Here is a 19228-nt window from a genome sequence, read left to right on the forward strand (position 1 = left end):
TTTTTATTTGTTTATATAAAGTTCACTGACACTAAGGTACAGAATCATTTGTATAAGTTTACAGGGTTACAGAAGGAATCAGCACACAAAACAGAGTAAAAGAGCTCAATGGCAAGAAAACGCCAGTAAAGGGGCATTTTGGGCGTTCAGCGCCCAAATTGGGCATCCACTGGGCGCTGAACGCCAGTAATGGTAGCATCTGGGCGTTCAACGCCAGAAATGGCCACCCACTGGGCGTTGAACGCCAGTAATGGCAGCAACTGGGCGCTGAACGCCCAGGAGATCAGCATTTGGGCGCTGAACGCCCAGGAGATCAGCATTTGGGCGCTGAACGCCCAAAACAAGCAGTGTTTGGGCGTTCAAACGCCAGGAAGACAGGGAGGAACCAAATCCAGTTATCCCACACGTATTTCCATTTTAATTTCAAATTTTATGCTTCAATGCATGATTTTTACATAAACATATCAAGAACACTGGTTTCTAAAATCCCTAATTTCTAAAAATCCATCTTTCCAAATTCAATCCAACTCTTTTCAAAATCTTTTCTGAAAACAAATCTATCTTTTTCACTCAAAAATCTTTTCAACTAATCCATATCTTTTTCAAATATCCATATTATCTTTTTCAAAATTCAGAGTTATCTTTTTCAAAAATCCAGTGGATAGGAGGGCCTAAAGGAATGAAATCCTGGTCTAAGCGGCTAAACCAAGCTGTCCCTGACCATGTGCTTGTGGCGTGAAGGTGTCAAGTGAAAACTTGAGACTGAGCGGTTAAAGTCAAAGTCCAAAGCAAAAAAAAGAGTGTGCTTAAGAACTCTGGACACCTCTAATTGGGAACTTTAGCAAAGCTGAGTCACAATCTGAAAAGGTTCACCCAATTATGTGTCTGTGGCATTTATGTATCCGGTGGTAATACTGGAAAACAAAGTGCTTAGGGCCACGGCCAAGACTCATAAAGAAGCTGTGTTCAAGAATCATCACACTGAACTAAGAGAATCAATAACATTATCTGAATTCTAAGTTCCTATAGATGCCAATCACTCTGAGCTTCAATGGATAAAGTGAGATGCCAAAACTGTTCAGAAGCAAAAAGCTACTAGTCCCGCTCATCTAAGTAGAATCTGAGCTTCATTCAAAAACTCTGAGATATTATTGCCTCTCAACCTATTAGTCTTCTATTTTATTTGTCTAGTTTCTTGAGGACAAGCAACAGTTTAAGTTTGGTGTTGTGATGAGCGNATTCAGGCTGAAAAAGGACTGCTGATGTTGTTGGATTCTGACCTCCCTGCACTCAAAGTGGATTTTCTGGAGCTACAGAACTCGAAATGGCATGCTTCCAATTGCGTTGGAAAGTAGACATCCAGGGCTTTCCAGCAATATATAATAGTCCATAATTTGCACAAGGATAGACGACGTAAACTGGCGTTCAACGCCAGTTCTCTGCCCAATTCTGGCGTCCAGCGCCAGAAAAGGATCAAAAACTAGAGTTGAACGCCCAAACTGGCATAAAAACTGGCATTCAACTCCACAAATGGCATCTGCACGTGACTCACTTAAATCTCAGCCCCAGTACACACCAAGTGGGCCCCAGAAGTGGATCTCTGCATCATCCATCATAGACCACTCATATTTTGTAACCCTAGGCTACTAGTTTAGTATTTAAACAACTTTTAGAGACTTATTTTGCATCTCATGACATTTCAGATCTAAACTTTGTATTCTCTGACGGCATGAGTCTCTAAACCCCATTGTTGGGGGTGAGGAGCTCTGCTGTGTCTCAATGAATTAATGTAAGTATTTCTGTTTTCCATTCAAACACGCTTGTTCCTATCTAAGATGTTCATTCGCGCTTAACTGTGATGGAGGTGATGATCTGTGACACTCATCACCTTCCTCAAACCATGAACGTGTGCCTGACAACCACCTCCGTTCTATATCCGATTGAATGAGTATCTCTTAGATTCTTTAATCAGAATCTCCGTGGTATAAGCTAGAACTGATGGCAGGAGTCACAATTCGTGCACCAGCTATGCAGATGCCGGATACTTGTCTGATCTACATAAAGGGAGATCTCAAACAGGATACCTGTTCACATATGGTGGTACAGCTATATCATGGAGGTCCACGAAACAGACGATAGCAGCAACCTCCTCTAATCATGCTGAAATACTGGCAATTCATGAAGCTAGTCGCGAGTGTTTTTGGCTTAGGAGTCTGATTCAATATATTCTGTCATCATGTGGACTGATTGATCACAAGATAGCTCCAACTGTCCTGTTTGAAGATAATACAGCATGCATTGCTCAACTTAAAGGTGGATACATCAAAGGCGACAGAACAAAGCATATTTCTCCCAAATTCTTTTTCACTCATGATCTTCAAAATCAGGGGACAATTGATGTCCAACAGATCCGCTCAAGTGACAATCTGGCAGATTTGTTCACAAAGTCACTCCCAAAATCCTTCTTTGAAAGATTGGTACATGAGATTGGGATGCGCCGATTTCGAGACATTAAATGATGTCGACAAAAGGGGGAGACTGTACTCTTTTTCCCTTGGTAAGGTTTTTTCCATTGGGTTTTTCTTGACAAGGTTTTTAATGAGGCAGTCCTCTTCACAAAGGATATTGTACTCTTTTTCCTTCACTAAGGTTTTTCCCATTGGGTTTTTCTTTAGTAAGGTTTTAACGAGACAATAATCATAAATAGTCATCCAAGGGGGAGTGTTGTGATAGGAATGGGACGTGGATGTCCATTTCCTATATGAGACTTGCATTCTCAAGAGAGAATGAAATTAATGAAGGAGAAAAATATCTTTTCTATATGCTTATAAATAGGAAGTTAACCTCCGTTGATGTTACACACAAGCAATAAAGCAAAAATATTTCTCTCTCCTTACATTATAATATAAATTCTTTCTACTTTCTGTAGTCTTAAGCTATAATAATAATATTAGTATATATATTAATCATTCTTATTATATTGAGATAACAATTGTAGTGAATATTAATACTATAGTTTTCTTTATTTATTCTACAACACTATTTAGTAATTTTTTCCGAAAGTTTACTGGTATGGGCAACACCAACATCCAATTTATAAAAATTAAGTTTGTTGTTGGGGTCGCACTAGCGTACATATATTCAAATTTACAAAGATTCATATTATTTTGACACGTGTGCATTGGATCCCCCTTGGAGCAAGCAGCTTTGTAGATAGTTGTTTTCAAGAAAACGAACGGCTTGGCTTGGCTGAAATTGTGAAACGGTACTCTCTCTATGTTGGGTTGGATTGAATGTGTATGGATTTGTTTGCATTTTGAACTCACATGTAATTTTTATTTATTGTTAGCAAAAACCTTGAACATGCAACTCCATTGTTGGGTATGGGTACTCAATACCTTTACTGCTGCAAAATGGTTTGTATCACTTTAGCCCCCATGACCACAAAATGAAAAAAAATATATTGTAGCCCTATAAAAATCAAGAGATTTAACTTGATTTATCTATATTTTCCAACACTATGTAACTTGCAGTTTATTTAAAGATTTATATTTACACTTCTCTTTATCTTCATACATAATTTTAATTATTCTGCAAGTCCCTATAGTTTCACCAAATTTTCAATTAGATCTCTATACTTTTTTCTTTTCAATTGGGTCCCTATACATTAATTTTTTTTTCAATTTAGTTCCTGTTAACGTTAAACGTCAAAAAAATATTAGTGAATTGTGAAATTACTTGTATACCCTTAGGGACCCAATTGAAAAGAAAAAAAGTATAGGAAACTAATTAAAAATTCGATAAAATTATAAATATTCAATGAAAGATATTTCTATAATTCTTATTCAATGATTCTACAACATAAAAGATATTCCTATAATCCTTTTTATTTTGTCACTATTATTCTTTTGCTTATTTATATATAAATTGTAACAAAAATACCTCCTTTTTTTTAACTTTTAAAATATCTTATATTAAAAATATACAAAAAAAAAGGATCAGATAAAATGAAATAGAAATAATAGTAATAAGTATATGTGAAATGAATTGTCAAAATTATTCCCCAAAAATATAACAAATCAAATTTTATACAATACAACAAGATAAAGAATTTATTAACGTAACTTTTTCTAAAGAAAGAATTATATAGCAGACAAAAGAGTCTGTTCTCAATGCTTTGGACTCCACATATTAGTGATGCTTTAGCTCTCACTTTCTTCAAGTACCAGATACCTGCTCCAATTCCAAATGCCCCAGCAACCGAAATGCCAATTATTGTTCCTGCGGACACAACACATTACCCTCATTTTCAACTTGAAAAAGTTTGCTATGAATAATAATCAATACACTACTTCAATTAGCAATAACTACCTGCAATTACATGTGCCCTTGTATTGTGCAGTGTAATATTATAATCTATAAAATAACATACAAAATTCAATTCATGATCATTACTTTACTAAAAGGGCAGAATTATATTATTGAGGTTGTAAGATACCTTTGCAATGAGTAGTGAAATTTTCATTCTCACAAAGGCACATGAAACTCTCTGTCTGGGTATCAAATCTACAAGTTCCACCTCCTTTGGATGGATCCTAGCAAGACACTCATAGTGAAAGAACATTCCGACATGGTAAGACACTCATATAAGATCTTAATTCTAGTTGTTAGTTAACAATAATGTATAGACTAAAATAAAAACCATTCCATTATATGATGATGAAAATATAACTAAAGATAAGAATATCAATCCACATAACACAATAAAAGAACCATTAAATAGATAAATATAAGTATAGTTCAGCAGTATATACCTTGTGTTAAATCTTAGATGATGTGATCAAAATCACAAAATGAAACCACATATAGATCTTAAAACCAAAAAAATCACTCTCAGAATTACTAATCAGATGCAAATAAAAAGAAATTTCCCAATTATCGCTATATAATCTAACAAATTGCAAAGTTGGAAAGTGCATTAATCAAGTAGTCCTTTGTTTGATTGAAACTTTGAGAATACAAATACTACATCACAACATAACCAAATAATGTTCCCTTATTTCTGAAATATGAATCCAAATAGTAGTTACTACTACACCCAACATAGATATTTATAAATACCTATGTACACAGTCAATGCCTGTGACTGAAATTTGATAAAGAAGCATAATTCTATCATCTTTGCATCACTATGGTAAAGATAAAGATCCATGGTACTAAATTCGAATTCAAAATTTTCTTCAACTGCAATAATTCAATCCAAACAAGCCACTGCAACCGCAAGTCCTGCATCCAACCTAGACAATATGAGCCTCCATCTTTACCACATTATCCTTAGACTTCATTCATACAACTTCCACCCAAGGTGGTTCTTGGCCAAATAAAAAGGATCATCCTTAATCTCCTTATTCAGAGTATCCACGACAGTTTTTCCATCACCAACCAAACCCAAATTTAGCAAAAAATTAATTTATATGTCAATTCACTAATTAACAAAATTTCTTTACATAAATATTCATATTGTAAATTCTAAATTACTATATCAAAACAATCCAGAAATCAATTCAAAAAATAGATACTCAACCAATGCCATATTTTTTGAAAATTAAAATTAGCATAAACATGTTACATCAAGTTTTAAAAACTGAAAAAAAAATCAATTTTTTATATGTTACCTGTTTTGTGACAGATCGAGTACAGGGAGATCAAGGAGAGGCGCAGCGCGGGGACGAAAGGCCAGACGAGAGGTCAGGCGCGGCGAGGCTCGGTGCGGTGCGGTGCAGCGACGTTAGGCAAGGCAAAGCACCGGGAGGGACGGTGACGGATTAGATGGGAAAATAGCACAGAAGACCTCCGAACAGAATAACGCAGAACAAACCAACGTAGAGATAAGGAGGCGACGGACGGCCGACCACCAAGCGTCCGCTGCAGACGACGCCACAGATGGATGAAGATGATGGACCGACGCAGGAGATGATAGCGAATGCGATCTCCACAGAGCAACTGAGGGCTAGCTAGGTTTTTTATTCTAAGTGTGGGAGGGTTATTTTGGTATTTCAGAAAATAAGTGTGAAAGAGAATTAGAGATTTAGGAAAAAGTTAGAGAATCTTTAATTTAGGAACGGAATATTCTGTTAAATTTAACTGTTTGGTCACGGTAGGGACTTAATTGAAAAAAAAATAGTATAGGGACCCAATTAAAAGAAAAAAAAGTATAGGGACTTAATTGAAAATTTTGCGAAACTATAGGGACCAACAGAGTAATTAAATCTTTCTTTTATTTATAGATCTCAAAGGTGGACCTGTTTCTGAAGAATTTTGACCACTACCTTGATTCCTCATTTTTCTCAGGCCATGATCTTATCTTAACCTTAAAGAATCTTCATATGGTACTCCCATGTTCTATATATATATATAATCGAGCTAATTCACGAGCTGAGCTTATCCAAACTCAAGCTCGGCTCATTTAATTTATGAGCTCAAGCTTAACTCTCCAACTCACGAGTTTAGCTTATCGAACTATTAACGAGTCGAGCTCAAGCTGGCTCATGAACTAAGACTCACTTCCAGCCCTAGTTGCTGGAATCATTATAACAGGAGATCTTTAGACTTTAAAATGTTTACTTTTGGAGAGAAACACACTAATTGATATTTAAAATAAGCAAAAGAATATGCCAAAGATTAAAAAAAAAATCAGCTAAACAAGTTATTTTAGGTAACTAAAAGTCTACCCAAGACTATCAAAAAATATTTTAAATTTAATATTATGAAAAAAAATTATATAAGAACTAATTTGATCTATTTTTAAAATTTTAGGGATAAAAATGACTTAGGTGTATATTTTCAGAGACTATTTTGATTATAAACCGTTAAGTTTAGAAAATTAACCCAAATGATGAACAAACATTATTATATAATTTTCAATTGTTTGGTTGATGATATTTTGTTAATTTTGTGTTGATTTCTGATTTTATTGTCTAATTGTAATGGATTTTAATTTCTAAGTTTGCCTTCTGAACTTCTGAATGTAATTGTTGATTGTGTTCTGAACTTCTAGATGTATTTTGTTAATTGTGTGTTGATTTCTGATTTTATTGTCAAATTGTAATGGAATTTCATTTCTGAGTTTGTCTTCTGAACTTCTGAATGTAATTGTTGATTGTGTTATGATGTTGCATGTGTTGTTAGTTTGTTGATGTAACTAGAGATTGTATAAATCCAGAAACTATTTCCGTTGATGTGTTGGTGGTGTTGTTAATTGTATTTGATTTGTGCAAGTTTGTGTTGGTGATGGTTGCTAATTAAGTAATTATAAATTTTTATTTTTGAAAATAGAATTTTTAATAATTTTATTTTATATTTAATTAAATCGATTGAATTTTGATTGAATTTCGGTTGAATTATTAATCCGTTAAACCAATTATTTTATTGGTTCATTGACCGGTTTGGTTTTCAGAACCTTGATTCTCATAGCTATCTAAGCTGATTGAGTTCTTCTCCTTCATGTTGTTCATCTAGTATTTTCTTTTTCTCAGTTTAGTTTGTCTGAGTCTCATTGAAAAAAGCAAACATGGTGAGATTTGTAAGAAAAAGCTAATGAGAGTTAAAAGACAGTGAGTTAAACTGTGAGAAAAAGCCATAGGATGTCTCAGAGGTCCTTTGTACATCTTTCTGTTTTGTTTCATGATCCTGTGAAAATTTTCTTACAAGTTGGGTTAGCACTTGACTGTTAAAAGCTAGGTTGAGTCCTAGTCAAATTCAGATTGGGTTAGAATCTGGATTTGTCCCAGATAGAATTGGGTAGATCCTAGGGAAGCATTGATGTTTGTAATCTTGTAAAAGAGATAGTGAAATTTCATCATAATTGTAATGGAGATTGGATGTAGGTTACATTGCACTGGATAATTGAACCAGGATACATGTGTGTGTTACTTCTTCTTCTCTACTTTGATTGTGGTTCTGTTACTCAGGAGATAAAAATAAAATGTCTTTTAACTCGTCACGAGGCAAAAAAAATATCTCCTGAGTTCTTTGAAAAAGCAAAAAGATATTTCTGGAAAAAGATAAACTAAGATTCAACCCCCCCTTATCTTAGCCACTAATAATCATCATAAACAAATTTATTACATATCAAATAACATGTGACATGCTACGTGTTACTGATCTGACACGTCAACCAATCATCTTGTGACATGCGACACTTAATGTGACACATTATCATCTAACTGATAGAAGTACCAAGTTGACTTACATTTTACCTTTCAGAGACTAATGACTAAAAAAATCATTTAAAAACCAATTTGAAAAATAAGTGATCTTTCAAGGAGGAATTTGACTATTACTCCTTAAAATCCAATAAAAATACTTTAATTTTTAAAAAAAAAAACAAAAAAACCAATTCAAATAAACACCAAATATGTTAGAATGGCTAGATACATTTACAACCCACAATTCTCTTTATAATGTCTTACAAGTCCAATTAAAACTAACGCTCAAAACGCGCTTCTTCTTCTTCTTCCTCTTTGTCTTTTTCTTCTTCTTCTTCTTCTTCTTCTTCTTCTTCTTCTTCTTTTCTTTCGTTTCTTCCCTTCTCTTTCTCCTCCTTCTTCTTCTTGCTGCACGTTCTTCTTCCTCTTCCTCTTCTTCTTCTTCTTTTCTTTCGTTTCTTGCCTTCTCTTTCTCCTTCTTCTTCTTCTTGCTGCACGTTCTTCTTCCTCGTCTTCCTCTTCTTCTTCTTCTTCATTTACGTACGTGCTTTTCTCTCTGTTTTTTTCTTTGTTATTCTCGATTTCCATTGTTTTTTGACATCAGACTCTGAAATCGTTTTTGAAGAAGAAGAAGAAGCAGTAGAAGATGAGGAGGAGAAAGAGAAAGAGTTCTGAATTATGCATAAGGTGTACTTCAACGAATTTTGGGTGTATGTCTTAAATCCTTTGGGTGTAGTTTTGTAATTCTTTGGGTGTATTTCTATAATCTTTTGGGTGTATTTCTATAATCGTTTGGGTGAATTCCTGTAACCATTTAGGTGTATTTCTGTAATCGTTTCGGTGTATTTCTATAATCGTTTCGGTGTATTTCTAAAGTTCCATTATCTTCAAAACGATTTCAAAGCTTTATTTCAGAAACCATGAAAATCGAAAAAAAAAACGAAGAGGAAGAGGAAGAGGAAGAGGAAGAGGAAGAGGAAGAAGAAGAAGAGTCGTTCATAATATATGGTGAGTGTAACGCTTTGAAAACTGAAAACGGTTGAATAACGCATTAAAAGGTCCGTGTGTAGCAACTTGTAAGACTTGTAAGTCAAAAAGACTTGTATGTGTAGCAGGCCTCTTATTTATTATTCTCTATTCATTTGCAAAATTTTATTCATTATTAAAGCAATTTATTTCAACATAAATTTGATAAGCCTGGGGTTGAACTTTTTTACAAGAGTTTTTTTTTTTTTTTTTTCAGAAATAAGAAGCTTCTCATACATGCAACATAACCCATTCATAATTCTTTTTTTACTCTTGTCTCCCTTTTTTTTGGGACTTGTTACTCTTGTCTTTTTCACTTTGTGCATCAAAGGTATACACCACTGCAAAGCCCGAAACTATTTTTCACAACTTCATTCGTAAGTCTATTATATTAGGTAAAACGGATCCCACCTATCACAATTCCGTTTTGAAAACATAACTTCAGCTACATATTCCAGACACACGCACAGCCAGCTGAAGCGCTGTTTCTTATACTACCACATTTCAGCCATCTACGAATGCGTCAGACATATCTGTAAATAATCATCTGTACACTATAATTCACCTTGTTGTTGTTGCTGTTGTTTGGTTTTTTTCTTTTTTTAGGAAGTGATTATAGAACGGGTGTTCATAGCATGGAATTTTGAATTATACCAGTTTTAAAGCAAAACTAATACTACCCAAATTATATACTTTATTGTTATTTAGATTGAATCAATTTGATTTTATATTTTAATTAAATTCAAACAAGTGCAATTTATTTTGAGATTTCAGTTTAAAAAAAGTAAAGTCATTTTAATTTGAGAGAAATAAAATAATAATGTTATGGAGTTTAAATTAGATGAATTCAAATTGGAATCTAATACAAATTATTATTATTATTATTATTAAAGATAGAGACTCAAACGCGCAACCTATAAATGAGTACGAGAAGATTATGCCATTTGAGTTATAGTTTAGCATCTAATATAAATGATTGTTATCTTAATTTTTTTAGTTTAAATGAAATTGGAATTGAATTGAATTGGAGTTATTACTTATTAGACGAGCTACCTTGTTTGGATTGGTTTAAAATTTTATTTTTAACCCCTGTTAGTTAGAGATATTTCTTTTCTTTTTTTTTTTTTAAATGGTTTACTATCAAAAATGCTCGACAAAAATACACTCGAATTTTATTATTGACAAAAATGCTTTCAAATAATTTAAAAATATAACAATAATACCCAACAATAAATATATTTTTTCAAAAAATATTTTAGAGATTGAATTTTGATGCAATTTTTTGCAAGCATGATTATAAAAATAATATATTATTATACATAAAAATTGGTAATTTTTTGTTAAGTATATAATTTTTTTATAATTGTTTTTGTTAACAACCAATAATACTTTTAAAAAATTACAAAATAATATATACTTAACAAAAAATTACCAAATTTTAAGAATAATAATATATCATTTTTCTAATTATGCTTGCAAAAAATTGAATCAAAATTCAATTTCTAATGTATTTTTTGAGAAATACATATTTAATGTTAGATAACATTAAATATGTATTTCTCAAAAAATATATTAGAGATTGAATTTTCATACAATTTTTTACAAGAATGATTAAAAAATGAGATATTAGTATTCTTAAAATTTGGTGATTTTTTGTTGAGCATGTATTTTTTTTTTGTAATTTTTTTGTTAACAAATAATAATACTTTTAAAAAATCATAAAAAAATATATACTTAAAAATAATTACCAAATTTTAAGAATAATAATATCTCATTTTTTTAATTATTATATATATATTTATTGTTAAATATTATTATTATATTTTTAAATTATTTAAAAATATTTTTTTAATAATAAAATTCGAGTATATTTTTGTGATTGGAGAGAGTATTTTTGTGATTGGAGAGAGTTTTTGGTGTTAACCCTTTAAAAAAAATATTTATACACGCATACCCTTTTACTCTGGTATAATTTTTGATACTCCTCCTCCACATTCTTTGTTTCTCTCTCACTCTCTTGTTCTATTCTATCTACCCTTTTGATCTTATTGATGCTCTTCACTTACAACCCTCGTACCCAATTCAGTTCCCTCTACACTCTACACTCTACTTTCCCCTTCCTGTTGAACCCTATTTCCTCTTCTTTCTTCTTCCCTCAGATCTCAAATTGTGTTCATGGAAATGTCTTCGAGCCCTCGCACCGTTGAAGAGATCTTCAAGGACTACAGCGCTCGTAGAACCGCTGTTGTTCGTGCACTCACTCAAGGTTCCTAAATTACGCTTCTCTCTCTCTCTCTCTCTCTCTCTCTCTTCGCAATTTTTAGCTCAAAGTCGTTAATTTTCTCCTTATTTATTTGTTTAGTATTTTTTTGTTGTTGTTTCAGATGTTGATGAATTTTACGGCCTCTGTGATCCAGGTAAAGTGTAATTAATAACGGATCTGATTTTTTTCTGTGATCTGTTAAATTTTGTTGTGTTTTAATTTACGTTATGTGTATATAATGGAATTTCGGTTCTGGATTTGTTTATGTAATGTGTGAATTGTGAATTATGCATGCTTGTTGGAGTTAGTCAAAGTTGACTTTAATTGTGACACTCTGGAGAATTTAGAGTGAAACAAAATTGGTGTGCAAAATTGAGAAGATACAAAATGTCAGTATGCTACATTTGATTAGTATTGTTTGAGTTTGGTTAATGTTATGAGTTTTAATTTTGGTGATGCACTAAGAATATAAATGTCTTGCAAGGATATTCAATCAAATTATGTGTATTGTATTTAGTTCTCAAGTAATTCTGTGTGATTGTTTAAGACAAGGAGAACTTGTGCCTTTATGGACATCCAAATGAATCATGGGAAGTAACTCTGCCAGCAGAGGAGGTTCCACCGGAGCTTCCTGAGCCAGCACTTGGAATCAATTTTGCTAGAGATGGCATGAACCGCAGGGACTGGCTTTCTTTGGTTGCGGTTCACAGTGACTCATGGCTGCTTTCTGTGGCCTTCTATCTTGGAGCTCGTCTTAACCGCAATGAGAGGTAAAATCTGGCTTTAGTGGAGAGGTGCATGCATGTTGTGATTCACTGTGACATGTTTAAGTATGTCGTACAATGTTGAGAAATATACATAATAAATTTGGCTTTATTGCTTAACATTGGTCTAACTTGTCATGGTTGATGAGTGTCTCAAGAAAAGTGTTATATGTACAACTTGGAGAAATACTTAGGTACTCCTACAGCAAACTGATTCTCTTACTCTGAGCCATTCATATTTTCACACGTAAACAAATGCAGACCAGCCTTGTTTATTCAAATTAAATTAATTACTAAAATGAACTAACCATGGTTAAATTGACTAAAAATATGACTAAAATTTCTACCACTCATAAACATCCAGAACTTCTCGTAATTGTTGATGGTGTCATCATCGGTATCTTTGCTGCAGTGGTTACCAACTTTTTCTTATACATTAAGAATTGAACGTGCATATCAATAAAATGATGAAAAACAGTTCCACTGCAAATATAGTTTTTTATAATATTAAGACTAAGCCACTGATTTTTGTGATTTAAATGAAGGTTCTGATCTTTGTTTCTATTTGTATTGAATTTGTACCTTTTTGGTTTAATATAACTATATTAGGATGAGGGCCAATTTTATGATTATATTTGGTAGAATGTCATAAAGGTAATGGCGGTGCATAATGCATTAAAGCTTATATATTTCTATGTACTGATCTTAAAGACTGACAAGTTTTGGACTTTTAAACTTTACTTAAATGATTCTAAAAAGAAAAAAAAAGGAAAAAGAATGAAATGAAGAGGGATAAACAAAGATAGGGAAGAGAGCGATGAGGGGGGCATAAATGAATGCAGGAGAGAGGGGGTAAGGGCCTAAGGGGTTAAAAATGGGGGATACATATAGTTTTTATGGGTTAGTTTATATGTATACTTCACTAAGGTTAGTTTGTTTTAGTAATTTTTTAAAATATAATTTAAAGAAACATGGCTGGCCCACAGTTGGCTGACATGTGAAAACATGAAAGGCTTAGAGCAAGAGAATCAATTTGCTCCAAGAACACCTAAGAACTTCTCGTACATCTTGTATGTGGACACCATGTTAGTTGACATTCCATCCACCATTGAGTAGGATATGGTGCCCACTTAAATTGTGTCCTGATGGAGAATACAAGAAAAAAAAAACAGAATAGCAAGAAAAGTAATGATATTATCACCACTGAGAGCAAGATGATGAACTCAGCTTGTATGGAGAGAAAACTACGAGGAAAATTAGCAAAATAGAGATCCTGCGACTTGTAGCAGCTCATACTCCTAGCACAATCCTGAATTATGGGAAGCCTCTGTCCTCACTCCCTACACTACATATATGATTTTTTTTTTTTAAAGAATCACTACATATATGATTCTTTCCTCTAACACATTGCACATGGGCCCTCTGCTTCCAGCATAGCAGTAATCTTTCCTTCACTCTTCTGCTAATTAGTTAGGTTAGGCCTCATCGGCCCACATGACTTCCATGATCTCTATCATATTCTGGTATTGATCAATACCCAAACTTCAGGGACTTTATCTCTAATTCTAACAAGTCTGCATCCCATTCAATGGTTGATGAAATATGAGCCGGTGTAGTATCTCACAGCATGTGCGTGCATAACAAGCTTCATGTCTTTAATGGAATTATATTTTTATATAAACTGGAAATGGTGTCTTCCTCTCTTTGCTCATTGGTGATGCTATAACCCTATATACATGCATCCCTTAGATGGGAAGTATTTGAAAAAAACAAAATGTTAATTTGAAGCTGGCAATGTAAGTATAGATTGCCTTTGTGTGAAGATTTACATGTGTAATCAACCATCATCCTGAGAAATTTGATAAGCATTGGCAATTTGGATTTACCTTTTGATGTAGCATGAAGCTCTGAAAATGCTGCTCTATTGAATTAGAAATTGCTGCAGTTGAAGAGATGAAAAATTGAAAATAGATACAACTATCAGAATCTTTTAAATGTTGTAGCATTGTTAACGAAAATGTTATGCAACTTTTTGTATCATTGTCTTCATTGAAGGTTACCTGCTTATTTATGACAGGAAGCGTTTATTTAGCTTGATCAATGATCTTCCCACTGTTTTTGAGGTTGTGACTGACAGAAAACCAAGCAAGGACAAACCCACTGTGGATAGTGGGAGCAAATCTCGGGGAAGCACCAAGGTTAGTGTCACTCTCTCTGGATTGTTTCTTGTTGAGATTCTTTGTATTGCTTGTTCATTATAAAATTTGCTCCCAAAATCTTGTAATGAAAGTGAATATGCTAATATCATTAATTCATTATCACTGTATTGTTATATAATTAAAATATTCAATTTATGCTAGACAAAGGAGCAGATAACTTCTAAACTAATCTCCCAATAAAGGTCGACACATCCTGTTAACCTGTTTTGTATGACTATGATTTTACGATCTTTTATCGGCTGCTCCAATCCCAATTTCAATGTGTAACTAGGACTTGGGGATGCTGAACAAGATCTCAAAATCATAGAGATGGGGTGATTTTCTTGAGCTAGCTATGCTCCATATCATTGTTATACTTTATTACTACCCTAAGCTTATATATATATGAAAGAAAAATTGAAATCAAAGAGTATGTATGGACTAGATGTTAGAAACCTGTTGGTAGACGATCTTTGTTTTTGCATATGATTTGCAGCATTATTGAAAAACTGTTAAGACAGATTTAAGGCTTTAAGAGGTGCATAGTCATTCCACAGCATATTGTATTCCCTATATGATGCTTTCTTGTATCTATGTTCACAGAGGTCAAGTGACGGGCAAGTTAAAAGCAACCCAAAGTTTGCAGATGAGGGTTATGAGGAGGATGAAGATGAGCACAGCGAAACCCTCTGTGGTAGCTGTGGCGGAAATTACAACGCAGATGAATTCTGGATTGGCTGTGATATTTGTGAGAGATGGTTCCATGGGAAATGTGTGAAGATTACCCCGGCAAAGGCTGAGAGCATAAAGCAATACAAATGCCCGTCATGCAACATGAGGCGGAGCAGGCCCTAGGCCGAACGGTAATTCGCACACGGGGCAAATATTCGTGTCGTGGCTGACAAGGATACTGTAATATGTTTAATGACTTAGAGAGATGGGTATAGTATCTGTGTCTAATGAGGTAATGTCGCAGGGATTAAGTCTGTTTCAGCAACATGGATCCTTAGTGTGTCACATATTTTAAAGAATAGATAAACTCTAATTTAATCAATTTTTAAATTTGCTTGAATGTATACATTGTATGATGCTTTTTTTCTTTTTCAAAACCTGTTTCATAAAATTAAGGTGCCTAGTTTCTTCTAACTACACACTGATTATTATGCTGTTTAATTTGTTGACCAAAGTTATATATGAATGGTGTGCCATGAAGCATGGTTGCTTGTTTAAAATATTGCATTGTCTTAATCTGCAGATATGTGTAATTTTAATATTTTGTTGAGATATTTTAAATTATGTGTTGCATCAAATGTGTAGATTTTACCTGGATGAACCAATTGTGAACTTGAAATAGATATCTCCACATGCTGTCATCCAGAAATGAAGTTGTGCATATCAATTTGCTTGACGAATTCTTGATTCCATTTGGAATATTTGAGTTCCATATATGACGAAATGAAGTGGCTAAATCATAGGATAAGTCAAAAGATCAAAGGATGAAAGGTGAAACGAATTTAGTGTTAGTTTCTTTTTGTACCTCTTCAATTTTTTTTTTTTGGTAATACCTCTTCAATTATTTTAAACATGGACGAAACGGGAAAATAATAATATATATACCCTTTGCTCTTTATTGTCCGATTTGAACGAAGAAAAAATTTGGATTTCCAAGGATAGAAACGGAACAATAACCTTATTAAAAATTAGTCACTAATAGAAAAATGTTATTTATACACTAAAATCAGTTATTAATATATTTATATATAAATATATATGTTTAATTTATTTTCAATGTGTATTTATATTTTAATATCTATTTTATTCTAATGATTGATTTTAATAGCTGATTTTAATATACACTTAGCATGATTGATAAAAATGTACTTCAAACTTCAAAATTATCTAAAAGCTTTTAGGTGCTTTGAGAGCGTTACCGGAATTGTTATAATAACCCATAAAAAATTTACTTGAAATCAAAGTTTGAGTAGTGAATTACATTCTAGAAGACCAAAGTTTAAGTTGGTATTTTATTAGCATACTCTTTGAATGTAATCCTTTTTCGACGTGCAAGGTGGGATGTTTGCTATTTGGCACCAAGAAATTGTTCATAAGAATGCAGTTTTTTTTTTTTTAAATAAATAGACAAAAATACACATAAAAAATTTTTGGAGTCACAAAATTATACATGACAATCAAATTTTCAATGTGCAATCTAAAAATGGCTAACATGGACAAAATTAACCTGCCGTTAGAAGAGTTTAGTTTCTATTTATTTTAGTGCTGTCCAAAAAAACGGTAACTTGACACTCTTTATCATTATTTTGAGTAATTGAGGAGAAAATTAACAAATTTTATTTTTTAAAAAAATTTAAAAAATTATTATTAAAGGGTGGAGTGCCCTTATTCTAAAGCATAAGTCTAAAAAAAGCGAATAAAAAAACCATAGAGAAATTGATGCGTCATTGTCTATCACTATCATCGTCCTCCTTCATCCTTCCATCAAAACAATAATCATTTGGAGTCTGTGTTAGTCAACGTGTCACTCAACATGGTTAGTGAGGCATTGTTGTTGATGTGTGATTCCAGCAATAGGGTTTCGTATGGTCTTTGTGAAAGCGCTTCGTTTATGACTCGGCAATAACAAAGATAAATAAGTACTCACTCTCATCATCTCCATTGATATTATCCAAGACTCATTAACTATATTTGTTACATTGGGTTATTATTAGCGAAATTTTTTTTTTTTTATTTTTAATCTGAAATAGAAGGATACTTTAGGGGAATTTTGATTGGTTTTGTTTTTATGTTTGCAAAAAATGACAATTCACATTACTCTTATGTATCATCATATGAGACTTATGCTTTTAAAATAAGGACACTCCATCCTTTAATAATATTTTTTTTCTTATTTTTTTTAAAAAAGTATTAATTTCTATCTTAATCCAAAATAATGATAAAAAGTATCAAGTTATTGTTTTCTTGGCCACATATATATTAAACTAAACAGAAACAAAATTCTTTTAATGGCAGGTTAGTTTTATCCAATTTTAATATATACATTAAAATTTCAATTCTTTTATGCATACTTTTGTGATCCTAACCATCTTTCATTTATACTTTTGTCCATTTACTCTTTTTTCTTTTTCATTACCTCGTTAAATTCATTAAACTTTTCAGTTCATTCCACTCAACTTTGACTAAATCACATCATTCCATTTTTACTTCATTGTAGGTCACTTTCTTTCACTATGTATAATGTATTTAGAATACCCACACGTAACCATAGTAATCAAGGTAACGTGCATGGCATGTCTTTGTGTGGGATCTAAAACCTATGTTACTAACTATAGAAAGCCAAATCCACTTACTACTGAATTTGAATTTCATGAGGAAACAACACGTTTCAATACATATATGGTGCCCCTAAAGACATTGACTAAGGGTGTGTTTGAAAACTCATTGGAAGGGAAGAAGTACGTTTAGACTTCTTGAAAGCTTCAACATTTGGTTTGGGAAATTTTTTTTTTCACGAATCCAGAAGTAATTTTGCTACCAAAATCAACATTTACAAGAAGCAACTATTTTTTAACTTCTGCTTTTTCCTAACGGGGTTTTAGTCATGGATACTAACTATTTATTTATCTTTTACCAACTTTATCCTTCATGTATGTTATTATATTATTTATAAAATTCTTGTTATTTCTATTTAGGTCCGAAGGTCCGGCCCGGTTTCAAACACTTTAGGGGCTAATTTGGTGTAATTTCATCAGGTTTAGGGTCGGGTAAGGGTCTCAAAAATAGACCCGTTCATTATTTCGGATCGGGTCCGGGTCATAGCTCGGGTCACCCGAAGTCGGCCCGGTGGCCCGGTCATCATACACAATTAATATTTTGTGTTATTAGTGATGGATCATGACTATTCTTATGTAGAATTTAAATATTGTAAACTTTAATATTTTGTGTTATTAGTCATTATAAGACTATAAGTTAATGTTTTATGTTTAGAATACATAAGACTTTAGACTAATGCATAATATTGTGTTATTTGTATTAATTTAAATATTTGGTATTATTAGACAATATTAGTATTGATTGTGGTTTTGCTTTAGTATTGATTGTGGTTATGCTTTAATTTTAAAGAAGGGTTGGTTCTTGTTATATTTTTCTAAGCAAATTTTACCATGTTAAATAATGGTTGGAGTATTGGAAATTTGGATATTTTTACATGCTAGCTTACAAGAAGGTATCAACATAATGTAATGTTAACGGCCCGGTTTTCACCCGATTTTCACCCGGTATAATTGTGGCCCGAAAGTGTATTGGTTTCATCGGGTCTAAGGTCGGGTTCGGGTCTAATAAATAGATTCGGTGTATATTTCGGGTCGGGTCTGGATCACATCAAACTCGACTTCACCCGACCCATGTGCACCCCTAATATGCAGAACCCTCTCCCTTAAAAGCCGTCGTCGTTGAACCGTTAAACCAGTCGAAAATTGATCCGTCGAATTGAACTGGAATCTAACCGATTTTTGACAAATTGCCAATACGACGTCGTTTTGCCTCAAAACTCCTGAATTTTCCCTCACCTCACACTACTCTCATCCTGAATCTTCAAACGTAGAAGAGAGGCCGCCCTAAGCCTCCATCTCTGCAAGCTGTCCAGCCACCGGCATTGTCGCGTCTGCTCCGCCGTTGTCCGAACTACTCCAACGTTGCATCAACGCGTATGTTCCACCTCTTCTCGCCGCGCTTCCGCCCCTTTGCAGCCTCTTC

The 19228-nt window shown here is 33.2% G+C and overlaps 1 protein-coding gene across 1 annotated transcript; it reads left to right on the forward strand.

The window, feature by feature from the left end:
• Positions 11187-15607, forward strand: LOC107639555 (PHD finger protein ALFIN-LIKE 2). Its single transcript, XM_016343092.2, has 5 exons — positions 11187-11499; positions 11618-11650; positions 12044-12266; positions 14338-14458; positions 15062-15607. The coding sequence occupies exons 1-5, from the start codon at positions 11409-11411 to the stop codon at positions 15311-15313; spliced, it is 720 nt and encodes a 239-aa protein (XP_016198578.1). The 5' UTR covers positions 11187-11408; the 3' UTR covers positions 15314-15607.

The sequence above is a fragment of the Arachis ipaensis genome, chromosome B04 (assembly GCF_000816755.2).
Source record: "Arachis ipaensis cultivar K30076 chromosome B04, Araip1.1, whole genome shotgun sequence".
Lineage (NCBI taxonomy): Eukaryota > Viridiplantae > Streptophyta > Magnoliopsida > Fabales > Fabaceae > Arachis > Arachis ipaensis.